General features: G+C 42.7%; 1 protein-coding gene across 4 annotated transcripts in view; it reads left to right on the plus strand.

The window, feature by feature from the left end:
* The window catches only part of LOC119561981 (gamma-interferon-inducible lysosomal thiol reductase), a 184,623-nt gene that overhangs the window by 144,297 nt on the left and 24,896 nt on the right, over positions 1–15,430 (plus strand). For 3 of the 4 annotated variants that reach the window (XM_037875374.1, XM_037875373.1, XM_037875372.1), the window contains exon 3: positions 8,169–8,360. In XM_037875374.1, the coding sequence (XP_037731302.1) occupies positions 8,169–8,360 (192 nt within the window). Of the gene's footprint in view, positions 1–8,168; positions 8,511–15,430 lie in introns of those variants that run through there. The other variant, XM_037875376.1, reaches the window with a different exon arrangement.

The raw sequence follows: 15,430 nt of genomic DNA on the forward strand, positions 1-15,430 counted from the left end.
AAAGCCACTACCGCTGTAGTACAGAAAGCGTTTCGGGAACGCGTACTCGGGCGAGTGGGCGTCCCCCGGAAGTTCGTGTGCGACAATGGAACCCAATTCACAAGTCGGGCCCTAAAAGACTACTTTACTAAACTCGGCGTGGAAGTCCAGTACACGGCTCCGTATTGTCCGCAGGAGAATCCCACCGAGAGGACCAACCGTACTGTGAAGACGCTGATATTTCAGCTGTCGGAAGACGACCAAAGTTCTTGCGATAGTATGTTGCCGGAGATTTCCCTCGCTATCAATAGTAGCATATCGGACTCGACGGGCTACACTCCCGCATTTCTCACTCAGGGACGGGAGTTACGCTTGCCTGCGATGCTGTACGACGAACTTACCCCTGGATCGGGGGTCGTACATAAAGGTCCTGAAGACAAGGCGTCGCATCTCAAAGGAATCTTCGACATCGTACGATCGAATCTACAACGCGCATCTCTAGAGCAGGCGAGGCACTATAACCTTCGAAGGCGCGAATGGAGACCAACGCTGGGGAGTCAAGTGTAGCTGCGACAACATCCCTTATCAAAAGCCGCTGAGGGATTCGCCGCCTAACTCGCTCCCAAATACGACGGTCCCTATACCGTCGCGAAGTTTACGTCTCCAAACTTGGTACGCCTGCGGCGTCCGGGAGACTGACGGCGGCGTCCGGGAGATCGACGGCGACGAATCGCCAATACATCGCAGATTAAGCTGTACTATGCGGTGGACACCTCCGACACGATCGACGACAGCATCGCCGGGGCGAGTAACCCGTCACGGTAAGCGCACGGATTCGCGGAATAATTTTAAGATCAATGCTTGTATTAGGTTAAGATTAACGAGTCCTATGTTAGCTACACCGTTAGGTAGGGAGTTCAGAAGGTCGGGTTATACCAATAAGTCTAGACTAATATTCCAGATGGACGAGGTAATCATGGTATCCGACGACTCCAACGACACCGAGACCTTTTACCCGGGGGCAAAGTACGGGGACGGCCGTGAAGAAGAAGAGGAGGAGGAGTTCCCCACCTCCGAAGGTGAAGCCGAGGGTAGCTCAACGGGAATGGACGGCGACGATTCCTAGGATCCCGGCGACCCACACTTTGCTGGACTTCGCGGAGGTCTGTGGAGTCCCCGACCCGGGGAGTCGCGGCGATGCTACCAGCCAACGTCACCCCCACCAGCCTCGTACCGCCCCGACGACGACGACGATAACGCCAGCGACCACGACTCCGACCGATTCAGTCGACCCCCACGCTCTGGATACAGCTCACCGCACGGTCATCCCCAAGGACGACTGCCAGGGGAGCCGTGCTACGCCGAGTCGCGACAATACGAATCGGATGAGGACTACCCGTGGACCAGGCGCGATCCCCGGGCCGGCCATCCGAGGTATTCACGGCCCGGACAACCACGATTCCCGGACGTAGAACATTTCTACCACCATACGACCGAGGACCAGGTGTGCAGGTACGCCGGACACGTGTCGCTCATCCGCATCGAAGTCCGCTCGGTGCTCATAAAGGTACCTGGGCTACCCGCACAAGGGCCATATGCGGACGAACCTCCATCCCCACCCCCATACCCGGCATTGGAAGCCGGCAAAGGGGGTAACCTCGAGGCCGATCGTTCGCCGTACGACGTAGCAGCCCAATCAGAGGGGACAGCTACTAAGGGATCCGATGGTCTAACAACTCCTCCCCGACACCGATCGTTCCGTGTTCCGAGTATCTGGCCGGCTTCGAGTTGGTCACGGACACCGAGGACGATGAAGAAGAAAGGCCTCTGTTTCGCCGTTCCTTCGTGGCGTCGCCTCAGCAGGACCAGGCGGCCGAGAACACGCACTCCAGAGTCTATGTTGAACGTTCTCGCCCTGGGAGCGGAAGGAATCTTTGGTCCACGACGCGAGAAGATGGGAACCCCCAACGAGCCCCAAGTTGCCACCATCCTGGCGAACCACTCACTGAATGGGAGAACCAGGTGCTAGAGCAGGTCCTCACGGATCTGTCGGGAGTTAGGTACCCCGAGCCTACCGTTGGCACGGTCCTTAGGCACGCGCAGCCGGCGACCGAAACGAGCGCATCACCCATTTTTCCGATAGAGGTAGACCTGTCGGCAGAAACGGAGGACGACCTATGCCCACTACCAGAAGGTTGGATCGGGGGCAGCAACTTACGCTGCCTGCCCCGACGCCTCATAAGGCAAATAGAATTGAAGGTGGCTACCCGCATCGGTCGTGGACGTCGAGTGCGAATAGCCGTCGGAGCGGGCGCTTACAAGTTCATCGTCACCATCAAGGACGACGGGCGCCTCTACATTGCGTCGCGGGAAGAAAGGTGGGGGGGGGGGGGGGGAGAAATACCGAATGCAGGAAAAGGGCGGAAATGGAAGGCGGTCACGCAGCGATCGTGGCGTGTCTCTTCTGTCGGGATCGCAGAACGGGTAAGACGTGTGATTCGGACACGGCTTAGCGAGGCTTCGAAAACCAGGTGTTCTCCTCGAGCCTTTCCGCCGGTGGAGAATCGCAGCATAGGTCAGCCTGGACGCCTAATCGCGCGTGTTCCGACAACTGAAGGCGACCAAGTTCTACGCGGTGGTTACGCGGTGGTTACGCGGACGATTTCAAAATACACATTTATATATAAACAAGTCAGCTGAGGTTAGTACGATCAGGTTCTCATGTGCTCAAAACAGTGTAGCGGACCCGAGTGAGGATAAATTGAATAAACGGTAAAGAATATATAATTGCACCTCTCGATCGTGTGTTTCCTTCTCGTAGTCAGGCACCAAGTCTAACCTAACCTTAGCCCGTTCACATTGCTGCTTCGGACCTGAATGTGGACCCCCTTCCCGTTCGGTCCAGTAGTTGTCCTACCTCTGTAGTTTTTGGGATTTGCGCGTGGACACCCTTCCCGCCTTATCCGCAAGCCTAGTTTTCCTGCCTCCTCCGTAGTTTTGGGATTTGCGCGTGGACACCCTTCCCGCCTTATCTCGCAAGCCTAGTTTTCCTGCCTCCTCCGTAGTTTTGGGATTCGTGCGTGAACACCCTTCCCGCCGTATCTCAAAATCCTAATTTTCCTGCCACCTCTGTAGTTTGTGGGATTTGCGCGTGGACACCCTTCCCGCCTTATCCGGAATCCTAGTTTTTCCTGTCCCTTCCGTAGTTTTGGGATTTGCGCGTGGACACCCTTCCCGCCTTATCCGCAATCCTAGCTCCTTCGTCGTTCTGAGGCTCTTGCGCGGCCCCGCCCTCGTGCTACCTTACACCCGTAAAGTATTCTCCCGGCTTGGCCTCGCCCGAAGGTCCAGCCCGGTGGATTTTTCGTCTCCTACGCGAAACCCAAGACTTACACCCGCAAAGTATCCTCCCGGTTTGGCTTCGCCCGAAGGTCCAGCCCGGTGGTTTTTTCGCCTCTGACGCGAAATACAAGACTCCGGCCCGCCCGTTAGGTCGCAGCCCAGGAATTGGACTCTGCATGACCAACGTCATCTGCCTTTTCCTCGACGTAAATAAGGACCTCCGGTGAAGACTCCCCTCAAAGTTAACCGTTCCCCTGTGGAGTGGAACCCTCTAGTCCGGTGTTTCGGTGATTTACAAATTTTCTTGTAAATTGTAGATCCGACTGAGATCTGTACCCCGGCCGAGAAAGCATCCTTACAGTGTTTAAATTGACGTACACAAAAAACATAGAAGTTGAGAGATGTTTATATAACATTTTGTAAATTCGAAAACCAGATAGGTACTTTTTTATAGTTAAAAATACTTTTAATTTAATAGAAGATATGAAAGGTACTATATTCGGAAATGATATAAATGTAACCAATAGGATGCGACATATCGACAATGGAGATACAAAATCTTTGAAAAACGATGAATATTGGTGAAAGGAGTCCCACATAATGCGGTTGCCGGTAAGGATGGAATGGTAATTCTCAACTCGCATCAGCAATAGATTTTGGAAAAACATAAGAACTATGCTAGTTTAAATGTGTATCGCAGGTAGCCAAAAGGGGCCTCTTCGATGGAAATCGCCGAAATGCAGCCAGAAAATTAATTTCAACAGAAGTGTCACAGAAACCATCGACGGTTTTGGGGACTGTCAGTGTTACAGAATCTATTAAAATTCGTAGTAAATTTGGTCTTAATTTGTTTTTCTTCCTTGGACATTGATGCTTTATGATCAGTACAAACAAGTGGCCAGACAACAACCAATGCTTTATACACGCGGAGCTTGTTGTCGTTAAGCTACGTTTTATAAATCCGTGTTCTCAGAGGAAATATGAGACCTACAACTATGTTGCAAATGGGGTGTAAGAATGTTTTCAAAGAACTTAGTTACATGCGTTCAATTTGCTACCATTTTTATACCCTTGCAGAGGGTATATTGATTTCAGTCAGAAGTTTGCAACGCAGTGAAGGAGACGTTTCCGACCCCATAAAGTATATATATTCTTGATCAGCATGACTAGACGAGTCGATCTAGCCATGTCCGTCTGTCCGTCCGTTTCTACGCAAATTAGTCTCTCAGTTTAAAGGCTATCGGGCTGAAACTTTCCCAAAAGTCTTATATCTTTTGCAGGTAGTATATAAGTCGGAACCAGCCGGATCGGACAACCATATCTTATAGCTCCCATAGGTATAATCGGAAAAAAAATTTTAAAAAATTATATCTTTGGTGTTTTTTAGCTTATAACCTCCTAAGCTTGGAAATAACATTTTTTAATTAGGTTTGAATTTCGAATTAAATTTTATCGAAATCGGACGACTATATCATATAGCTGCCGTAGGATCAGTCAAAATATTGTCAGTAATTACAAAAGAAGGCGTAGCTTATGCCAAACGAACCAGATAAAGGACCGCCGCTTTTAAAGATTCGTATAAAACGCTGTAAAAAAGTGTAGTGCAAAAAAAAATTGCTAAAATAGTTATATTCTGAAAAATTTATCAAAACTCTAAACACTGGTTTGAGCAGGAAAATAATATAAACAGGAATGACCTTAACAAAAAATTTGTGCACCTGAAGATACGTGAAATTCGTACCTGCACCCCTCTTCCTCAAGGTTTTGTTCTCGCTATTTTTTGTTCTCCTTGCATCTGAATGATCTGAAAAATTTGATCTCAAATTGAAACATTAAAATATATGCACACATATGTGTAAGTCTGTGTGTAATATTTCTGAGCGTATAATAAAAGTGATTTATAAAAAACTTATTTAGTCCACTACGAATGAAATCTTACTTACTTACTTACCAAAACCCAAAAATATTTTCTTTGATTACGTTGGCAATCCAGGGCTATACAATAAACAGCACTTGTTTCTGGCAGGACCATGTTTACAAAACTTCTGGCAGAACATAAAGCATGCTCAGGCAGTTCTTCCTCAAACCAAATTTATTACCAACCAACATAAGACTGCATATAAGTCGAGTAATTTGGAATCTGAAGTGATTTAAGTCTCGCTCGGCTGAAAACCAGGTGGGTCTTCAAAGTTAAAAGATTTGAACGTAACACCGAAAGCGCAGACAATATCTTTAAAATGTCTTTGCAATTTCTGATCAAGCTTAGAGTGTTAATGCATTTTCACAAAGTAGTCATGACCACACAACAGGCATACCTTTAAAGATAGTTGTGATCATCGTTTTCTAGTAAATGCTGTCCAGACTTGGAATCAGCTAACAAACCTTATAAAATTAATTAAAAGCACTCGAAAAATAATATTAAATATTAAAACTTACCTCTGTTCAGACTAAGACAAGATAAAAGAATATAGATTTTAAATAATTTGTATTTGAAACTTAAAACTATATCTTGTGGTGTCTACCTAGCATTAGGAAACACTGAACTAAGAAAAAATCCAAATATAAAACCATTACTTTGGAAATTATGCAATAGAAATATGCAAATAGAAATAGTTGAGCAAATGAAGGGGGTGTACCCATTTCTCGCTTTTATCCAACAGTACCCACGGTATCTCAAAAATGACTTGAGCGATCGCTTTCATATTAATACAATATGTCTAGAAAATGTGTGGCTAAAAAAGGAGACTTTTTGCAAGCGGCTTTGCCATAGTTATAGTCATGGTAAGCTTAAAAAACTACGATTTGCCCAGTTTCATGTCAATAGGGCTTATACTACGCAAATTTTGTTAAAAAAACTAAATTTGCTAGCCTAATCCGATCGGGTCCTTAAGATTAGTGCGTTTTCAAACTTCATCTCCGCATACATATTTTTAGACAATTGCGAAAAATACAAAGCGCTAGGCTTAAACCTGAACTTCCCTACGGTATTGAAGCAGACGGACATAGCAATATCAATTCGTCTAGTGATGCTGATCAAGAACATATATAGTGTCAAAAACGTCACCTTCACTGCGTTTTGAACTTCTGGTTAAAGTTAAATCACTCTCTGCAAGGGTATTCAAAGTTTAAGGTCGCACCAACTGCCAAGCTATATATTCCTGATCAGGGTCACTAACCTTTAAGATTCACATTCCTTGGAGTCTGATTCATAGCAAGTTTGCTATCCGAACGTGCAAAGCCCATTCTAACGCCCAAAAAACCTACAACGCTAAGGTCTGCCTCGCGCTCAAATTTTTTTAAGAATTTGGATATGTGCAAATGAGATTTTGTGTTGATAATTAGATGAGTAGGAATCCAAAATGTTCAAATCGGACTGATGGGGGTGGCTTGATCACTGAAATATTTGAAGTCCCAAGAACGAAGGTAAGCAAAAACGCGGGGCTACTTTCGCTTTGTTTACGCGACGTGCGTGGGTGATTGTTCTTACACCTGGAAAATAAAACTGCTTAAGCCTAGCTTAACTTAAGCGCCCCAGAGCGGAGCGGAGACTTAGGGGAGATATGAAGAGGGAGAGCGGAGGACAGTGCGAGCGAGACTTAGACATCTGGAAAAAACAGCCGTTCGACACTGCCTCCAGAAATTGAACGCCCTTCTGGCGTGAGCACGGACCATTCAAAAGAAAAAAATATATATAATATATATTATAAAATATAAGCAATTCAAGCTTTCGCCGCCATTATTTAAAAAAACTATAATCTTTAAGGTATTGTAATTAAAAACCTTACATGGATTGGGCTTGCTTTACTTACATCTGACCTTCTTTATTTTCGGGCGGTCTTCTCGATGAATTTTCTGTATTATTATACCCGTTACCCGTAAAGTAAAAGGGTATACCAGATTCGTCGGAAAGTGTGTAACAGGCAGAAGGAAGCGTTTCCGACCCCATAAAGTTTATATATTCTTGATCAGGATCACAAGACGAGTCGATCTAGCCATGTCCGTCTGTCTGTCCGTCCGGATGAACGCTAAGATCTCAGAAACTATAAGAGCTAGGCTATTGAGATTTGGCGTGCAGGTTCCTGAGCTTCTTACGCAGGGCAAGTTTGTTTCAGCAGAGTGCCACGCCCACTCTAACGCCCACAAGCCGCCCAAAACTGTGGCCCCTAGATGATGCTAGAATAAAAATTTTAACTGAAATGTATTGTTCTCATCAATTGACCCAAAAAAAAATTTTCCACGCCTACTTTAACGCCCACAACCCGACCACAATTTTCAAAAAATCGTAGATATGAACGCGGGTATCTCGGAAAATATCAAAGATAGAGAAATAAGATTTCAGACTTAGATTCCGTAGGCTTGAGCGCAGCGCAAGTTTGTTACGCGAATATGCCACGCCCACTCTAACGCACACAAACCGCCCAAGCCTGTGGCGCCCACAATTTTTATGCTAGATAAAAAATTATAACTGAAAAGTATTGGTCTCGTCAATACCTATCGATTGATCAAAAAAAGACTTTGCCACGCTCACTCTAATGCCCACAAACCGCCCAAGCCTGTGGCGCCGACAATTTTTATGCTAGATAAAAAAATTTAACTGAAATGTATTGGTCTCGTCAATACCTATCGATTGATCAAAAAAACTTTGCCACGCCCACTCTAAACCCACAACGCTTAAATCTGTCTACCGCCGGTAGGTGACGCATTTCAATCTCGCTTTGCTGTTTGTATATCTAGATTTCCCTTTGGTCCCTATAGCTGAGTAACGGGTATCTGATAGTCGAGATACTCGACTATAGCGGTATTCCTTGTAGATTTATTTACAATAAAAGTCAATTGTATATTTTCAGTGCGCAAAACAACACAATATAGACTATACGCTCATTCAAAAATGTTTCGGCAGTAACCAAGGCCTGGATTTGCTTAAAATGAACGGAGAAGCCACACACGCACTAAGGCCTCCTGTAACATTTATTCCTACAATCACAATAGACGGGTCCCAAGGTAGACAAGCGTCTATTTTAAAAGACTTGTTTTCTGAGGTATGCAAAGCTGTCAGTGATTTAGAGGAAGCCAAAAATATATGCGAGTTACAAAAACTTTAACTCACTAAACATATAATATTTATTGTTGAATTTGAATGTTTAGCTATATAAACAATTTTACATATTTTAATAAACCTTTTAAAAGTTTTTGAATATTTCATAGTGCACAGCAAAGCAACGCTTATATTGCTTTCGCATAACGGTTGAAATCAGACCACTCATTGAAAAGGTTGAGCAATCTTAAACGTTAGCAGTCAAAAGTCAGCAGTCTTTATGTCAAACAAAAAAAAAACGAAATACCGCTAAAAGTAATTTATTTTATATATTTCTTGAGCTATTAATCATGCCACTATAAGTCAAATCGCAAAATATGTTCGCAACGACAAAAACGCATCAAAAGATTCTTAAGTGATGGAAGAAAATTTATAATTCATTGCGCTAAAAATCATAGCGCAATTTGGGACCCTACTAATTGATATTACCACTGATTGTAACGTATTCAGAGACAAATGGTAATTCATTGGCGAAACTTTGAAGAAAACTGGCAAGTACGGATATATATCTTACCTTATTATTTTTAATATGTGATTGAATGAATTCTCTACGAGAAAGTTATAGGTACCATCGAAGGCAGGCTTTCCTTCGATTAAAGAAAAGAGAAGCAGATGGCGGGGATGTTTTGAATGACGAAGATAAAGTTCAGTGGGAGTTTCTTCTTCAGAAAGAGAACGTAAGTACTTTACCTTGTATATGAAACACCCAAAAGATTAAGAAATACAATTTTTTTATAACTTTCAGCACGCTTTTTAAAAAAGAAGACGAGTCCATTGATTATTTCAATGATGAACAAGTTTGAAACTGTTCGAAATCGAAGACCAAAAACAGCTCCGACTTTGTAATATTAATGTTATAATATTATTGTTTAATCCGCTGCCTAATGGGAGGCAGCCAAAGGTGAAATTTGCCCTTGTGCAAATGCCAGTGGTTGTTGTTATTGCACCGCCTCTGCCCCTGTGCAGATGGCGGAGCTTGATCCAAAAATTAAAACGACGGAGTCAATGATATTTACTTCACGAAGTACTGTGTGAGACTGTATTCTGCTTTAGGTTATACACTTGGTTGGGCTGCGCATAACAAGAAAGCTTATGACTTACCGTTTTCATTGTGGATCATAATGCTTTACAATAGAGGGTAATCTTTTAGCATACAATTTCAACTAAAATAAAGCGTGAACATACTCCACCCGTTGGAAGGACGGTCGTTCTTTCAAGATACAGGTGAGATAGGCAGGGGCGCAACCTTACGAATTGGACGACGAATGACTCCTTTTGCTGTCTTAATATCGACGACTCGGACTCTTCCGTCCGCTCCAGAGCAAGTATTGGTAATGCGTCCCAAGGGCCATTGCTGAGGTGAAGCGTTGTCTTCATGGATCATGACCAGCTGCCCCGGGACTATGTTCGCCTTTGGAGAGAGCCACTTGCTGCGGGCCTGCAAGGTGTGCAGGTAATCTCGTCGCCAAAGCTCCCAGAATTATTGCTTGATGTGGGTGACCCGTTGCCAACGTGTCAAGTGCGATAGGTTGCATTCCTCTAAACTTGGCTCTGGAAGTGCCTTTAAAGACGTTCCGACCAAAAAATGCGATGGAGTGAGGGCTTCTCCATCGTTTGGATCTTCTGAAAGAGGCGCGAGGGGTCGTGAGTTGACAACAGCTTCAGCATCAACTGCGACAGTTTGGAGTTCCTCGTACGTCAGATGTGAGTGACCAGTATTTTTTACCAATAAAAGCTTCATGGTCTTTACCGCCGCCTCCCACAAGCCGCCAAAATGTGGTGCACGGGGTGGAATGAAGCTAAATTCTACGCCATTGGATGAGGTGAACATTTGTAGGTCCTTCAACGCTTGCTGGCTGAAGAGTTGCATTTTAAATTCCTCTAATTGAGTGCGGGTTCCAACGAAGTTGGTTGCGTTGTCGCAGAATATCCGATTTGGCAACCTTCTCCGCCCGATGAAGCGCTTTAAACAGAGAATAAAGGTATTAGTTGACAGATCAGATACAAGTTCTACATGTACTGCTTTGGTGGCAAAGCAAACGAAGACGGCCATATATGTTTTGTATGGAGCCTTTCCGCGAATGCGATAGGACGTCAGAAATGGACCACACAGGTCGACTCCAGATACAGCAAAGGGTTTTGTGAGTGACAACCGGTCCGCAGGAAGTGACCCCATGATCTGGTCCAGCAAATGAGGCTTGTAATGATAGCAGTGGACACAGTTGCGCACCACTTTGCTAACTAGTCGACGAGAATTAACGATCCATACTTGGAGACGCAGGATTCCGATTAGAGCCTTGGGCCCTGCGTGCATGTTAGTATGGTGAAGAAATTCGACGAGTTTATATGTGAATTTGTGATCTTTTGGCAGTAAAAGTGGGTACTTGGCTTCTACCGGGATTTGCGCATTTTCTAGACGCCCGCCAACACGAATCAGTGTCACCGTGCGAGTTCCTGTAGCTGATTCCGACAGAAAAGGTGTCAGCCTTTGAAGATCTGCGCTGAGGACTTTACCCTTCTGTAAACAATATATTTCCTTCCAATACGTTTGATGCTGAATAAGTCCTACAATAAACAGGAACGAGTGCTGCAACTCAGTTGCTGGCATTTCAACCGCTAGCGACACGCAGAGGTTTTTGCTTGCAGGGATCTTGTTAAACGCTCGCAAAACGTAAGCTGTGACTCGAAGAACACGATGATACGAAGAGATTCGATTCAGAATTTGATCAATGATGTTTCCTTTATATTCGGTGCATTTGAATGATTAAATTTTTCTTATTTCCAAATCCGCATCTATGGTTTCGATTTTGTCCAACGACTGCGGCCAAAGATGTTTTTCCAACTTAAGAAAGGTTGGCCCTGTAAACCAACTTGTATTTTGAAGTTCGCTGACCTTGCATCCACGAGATATGATGTCAGCCGGGTTTTCTTTTCCTGGCACATGACGCCAAGAAATGTTCGATGATTGAGTTTGAATTCCTGAGATCCGATTGGCTACAAAGCAATTTAATTGGGAAGAGTGCATAGTGAGCCAGCGTAATACGATTGTGGAGTCTGTCCAGAAAACAACTTTTTGTATGTTGCTGAACTTATATTTTATTTTGTTCCACGTATCACAAAGAATTGATGCAGCACAGAGCTCTAGTCGTGGAAGAGAAAGGACTTTAATTGGGCCAACCTTTGACTTTGCTATGAGTAAATGCGATTCTACTGATCCATTTTGAATTGAGCGCAGATATATACAACAGCCATATGCACGCTGTGAAGCATCTGCGAATCCATGTATTTCGCAGTCATGTTTCGGGGAAAGTCCTACATATCGGGGTATGGCGATTTGGTTTAAATTGTGCAAGTCAGGATAAATAGATTGCCAACGATCTATTAATTGTTGCGGCAGTATTTCGTCCCAGTCCAAATGACTCATCCACAGCTCCTGCACAAAAATTTTGCATCTTATAACCACTGGTCCTAACAAGCCAAGTATGTCATATACGCGTGCAATAATTGAGAGAATGTTCCTTTTCGTCATAGCGTTAGTTTTTGGCAAATCGAACCGAAAGCAAAATTCGTCCACCTGGGGCCTCCACGACATTCCTAAGGTTTTTGTGATATCTTTGCTGTCTAACTTGAATCGATGTTCTTTGATATTATCATCCAACTTGCTAAAATTCCATTTGGCTAACTCCAATCCGGCACAAGATAAGATTCCAGTAACTTGATCAATCTTCAATTTTAAATCCTCAATGTAGTCAGCTCCTGTAAGGAGGTAATCGACATACATCTCTTTAGATATAATTTCAGATCCTATCGAAAATTCTTTCCTATATTTCTCTGCTATGAAATGCAAACTTCTGATGGCGAGAAACGGTGCACAAGCAAGCCCATACGTGACAGTATTCAACTGATATAATTTCAACGGGTCAGAAATGTTGTGCCTCCACCAAATCAACTGAAACTTGCGGTCATGGGGATCTACAATGAATTGCCGATACATTTTTGTTATATCAGCTGTTACAGCATGCCTATACAGCCTAAATGAAAGCAGGGTTAAGATAAGGTCTTGCTGAACTGTCGGTCCAACCATTAAAATGTTATTTAATGATACTCCTGTCGACGACTTCGCAGATGCGTCAAAAACTACACGCAAGTTTGTTGTTGAGCTGTCTGGACGCAGTACAGCGTGATGCGGGATTACATAGTGAGGTTGGTTTGGGTCAAAACTATCTACAGGTTGCATGTGCCCCAGATCAATATATTCTTGCATGAAATCAGAACACATTTTTTTTTGATCAGGTAAACGTTGTAAACGACGCTCTATTTGCCAAAATCGTTGCTTGGCAATATCCACTGAACTTCCCAATTGTTGGGTAGATTTCGAAAAGGGAAGCCGAACCTGAACTCGCCCATTCTCGAGATAAGCAGAGTTTTTGCAGAAGTGGCGATCACATTCTTCCTCTTCAGTTGTGTATTGGTTTTGAGATGATTCTGGAAATGATTCGATTTCCCAAAACCTTTTTAGATTTTCATTCAGCTGTTCGGACTGCGAGATTTTGCACATAAGAACATTAGCCTTCGCCCTAGATTGCGGATTGTCAACAACTTGTCCACCAATAATCCATCCGAGTGTAGTGTTAAGTAGGCATGGCAGCCCAGGCCCCAGTGATAATTTTCCGCCAGTGAGCAATTCGAAGAATTCCTGGGTGCTTAGTAAAATGTCAATTTTTTGTGGTTTAACCCTTTTATGCCCAAATTAAACTGGGGACACATAGAAAATGTTTAATGCTATAAATGATTTATAGGAGCCCCAAGTAACTTTCATTCCGATTTTCGATACTCTAAGTCCTTTGGTATGTCCTTACTGCAATGTTGCCTATAGGCAACATTTGTCCATCCATTTATATAAAAAAGTACGTACGTATGTGTAATATTACCTTTATAAGTAATACAATTATGATATTTTTGTTAACAATCTTTATTTTTCGGTGTTAGTATTTGTATGATACAGTAAAAAACAATTTTTATTTGGGCTTGAGCACAAATGGATATTACATTTTGAACATTTTGACCTGGGAAAGCCTGTAGTACATTCTACATCTACCTTTTGATTCCCACTGAACCCAGTGACCAATTTGGTCGTATCTTATTGCCTTTGCTGGAATCATAATATAAGACCTCTTTGGAAATAAAGATTTTGGTGAATCAATCCCTTTGGAAGAAGCTGGAGAACTTTGCTCTGCAATACCGATTGAAGAGCTTGGAGAGTTAAAATTTAATAAAGCAAATGCAGGCCGACCTCTTTTTCGGGATTGAACCACATTAGCATTAAGTAGCTCTTTGGCAATATCTAGTTGAAAACTTATAAGTGGCATATGTTTTGTTCTCTCAAATAATTGCTTATGATCTCGGCGGTATAGTAGCCAGCTATTCACCACTGTCACATTTATACACCAATAAACGATTCGCAATTTTTTAGACGGTTATTGCGAATTGTGCCAACTGCTAAGATACCCCTTTCCTTTAATGCTATCATTAGGCTTACTGAAGTAAACCAGTTATCAAAAAATAATTTAAAATTTTGATTGTCAGGAATGTTTGAAGCTAAATTCAAAACAATATCTGAAGACAATCCAAGTCCATAAGACTTACAGGTTCCGTCTCCAACGTAAAGGCAAAAATCATATATAATGCCAGACACCCCAGCTCTAGAAAACATTTTAAAGCCCCACTTGTGCGTCTTTTTAGGGAGATACTGCTTTAAACTATGATGACCTGAAATATAAATTAAATTAAAAACTCATATATTGGAAAATAAATTAAACTACTTTTACCTTTGAAGGAAATCATCTGTTCATCACAGCTTTGATATTCCTCTTGTGATATTTTATTAAATTTCTCTTTTAATTTTTCTTAATAAGGACGGATCTTATAAAGTTTGTCATAGTTATCTTCACCTTTTCCGGGTTGCTTCAAAATATCATTTATGTGAAAATATGATTTTATTTTTCCAAATCTATTTCGTGGCTATGCGTCTGATATTGCGGATAATTTAAAATTATTTGACATTGTTGGAATTTTGACTCCGCCTAGGTAGAGCAGTATGCCTATATATCTTCGCAACTCCCATACCTCTCACTTCAGCTCCACTCCTTTATCTTGAAATGCGTACTTATTAGTTTCCATGCATATCTTTTCCATAATGTCATCATCAAAAAATGAATTGAAATATTCAACGGAACTTTTTATGATGCCAGCAGTCACATGGTTTTTCCATTCTGTGTCTATCTCATTTTCTTTTGAGGCATGTCTCCATCTCAAACTATTCAAATCGATTTTTTCATAAATTTGTTGGACTGTTTCATCAAAGTCGCTTTGCATCGAATTAAGCACGGTGCTTTTCATAAGCTCATCTTCAATATTTCCACCTTGTCCTGCAGACTTTCTTCTATGAATGCCTCCAAAACATCCATTTTATTCTCTGGCTCTTCATTTTCATCTTCGTCGTTGGTCTCTTCCCAATCAAACTCGCAAATTTTTTGAATTTCCAATTCGTTTAATCCCTTCGGACGCATGCCTAAATGAGCAAAAAGAAATTATTACATGCGAACCTCTTATGACCAATGTTGCCTGTAGGCAACATCAACTTTTGAAAAAATCCACACTCTTTATAAAACAATTTTCAAGCCTAACTTTTTACTTTTATCATAGTCTTACCTATTTTAAAGAACTTTACGGTCTTATTTTTCTAATCTTTGTCACTAATTTTAGTTAATCGCACTATTTTCACGGACACTTTTTGGTAAAATTTTTCGGCAGCTGCCGTCAGGGATTGACCACGTTGATGATTCTATTCGAGTGGCGGGTTGAGTCAATGCTATTGTTTTGGTAACAGCAAATTGCAATGACCATTCGTCAGCAGACAAACGTGAGCGTATGGTCGTCGAGACTGAGAACTGAAGTTTTGCTCTAACATCTCCTATACCAGAAACTTCAAAATGTTGACGCTTTCGCTGAAGT

The sequence above is a fragment of the Drosophila subpulchrella genome, unplaced genomic scaffold (assembly GCF_014743375.2).
Source record: "Drosophila subpulchrella strain 33 F10 #4 breed RU33 unplaced genomic scaffold, RU_Dsub_v1.1 Primary Assembly Seq39, whole genome shotgun sequence".
In the NCBI taxonomy this organism is placed as follows: domain Eukaryota; kingdom Metazoa; phylum Arthropoda; class Insecta; order Diptera; family Drosophilidae; genus Drosophila; species Drosophila subpulchrella.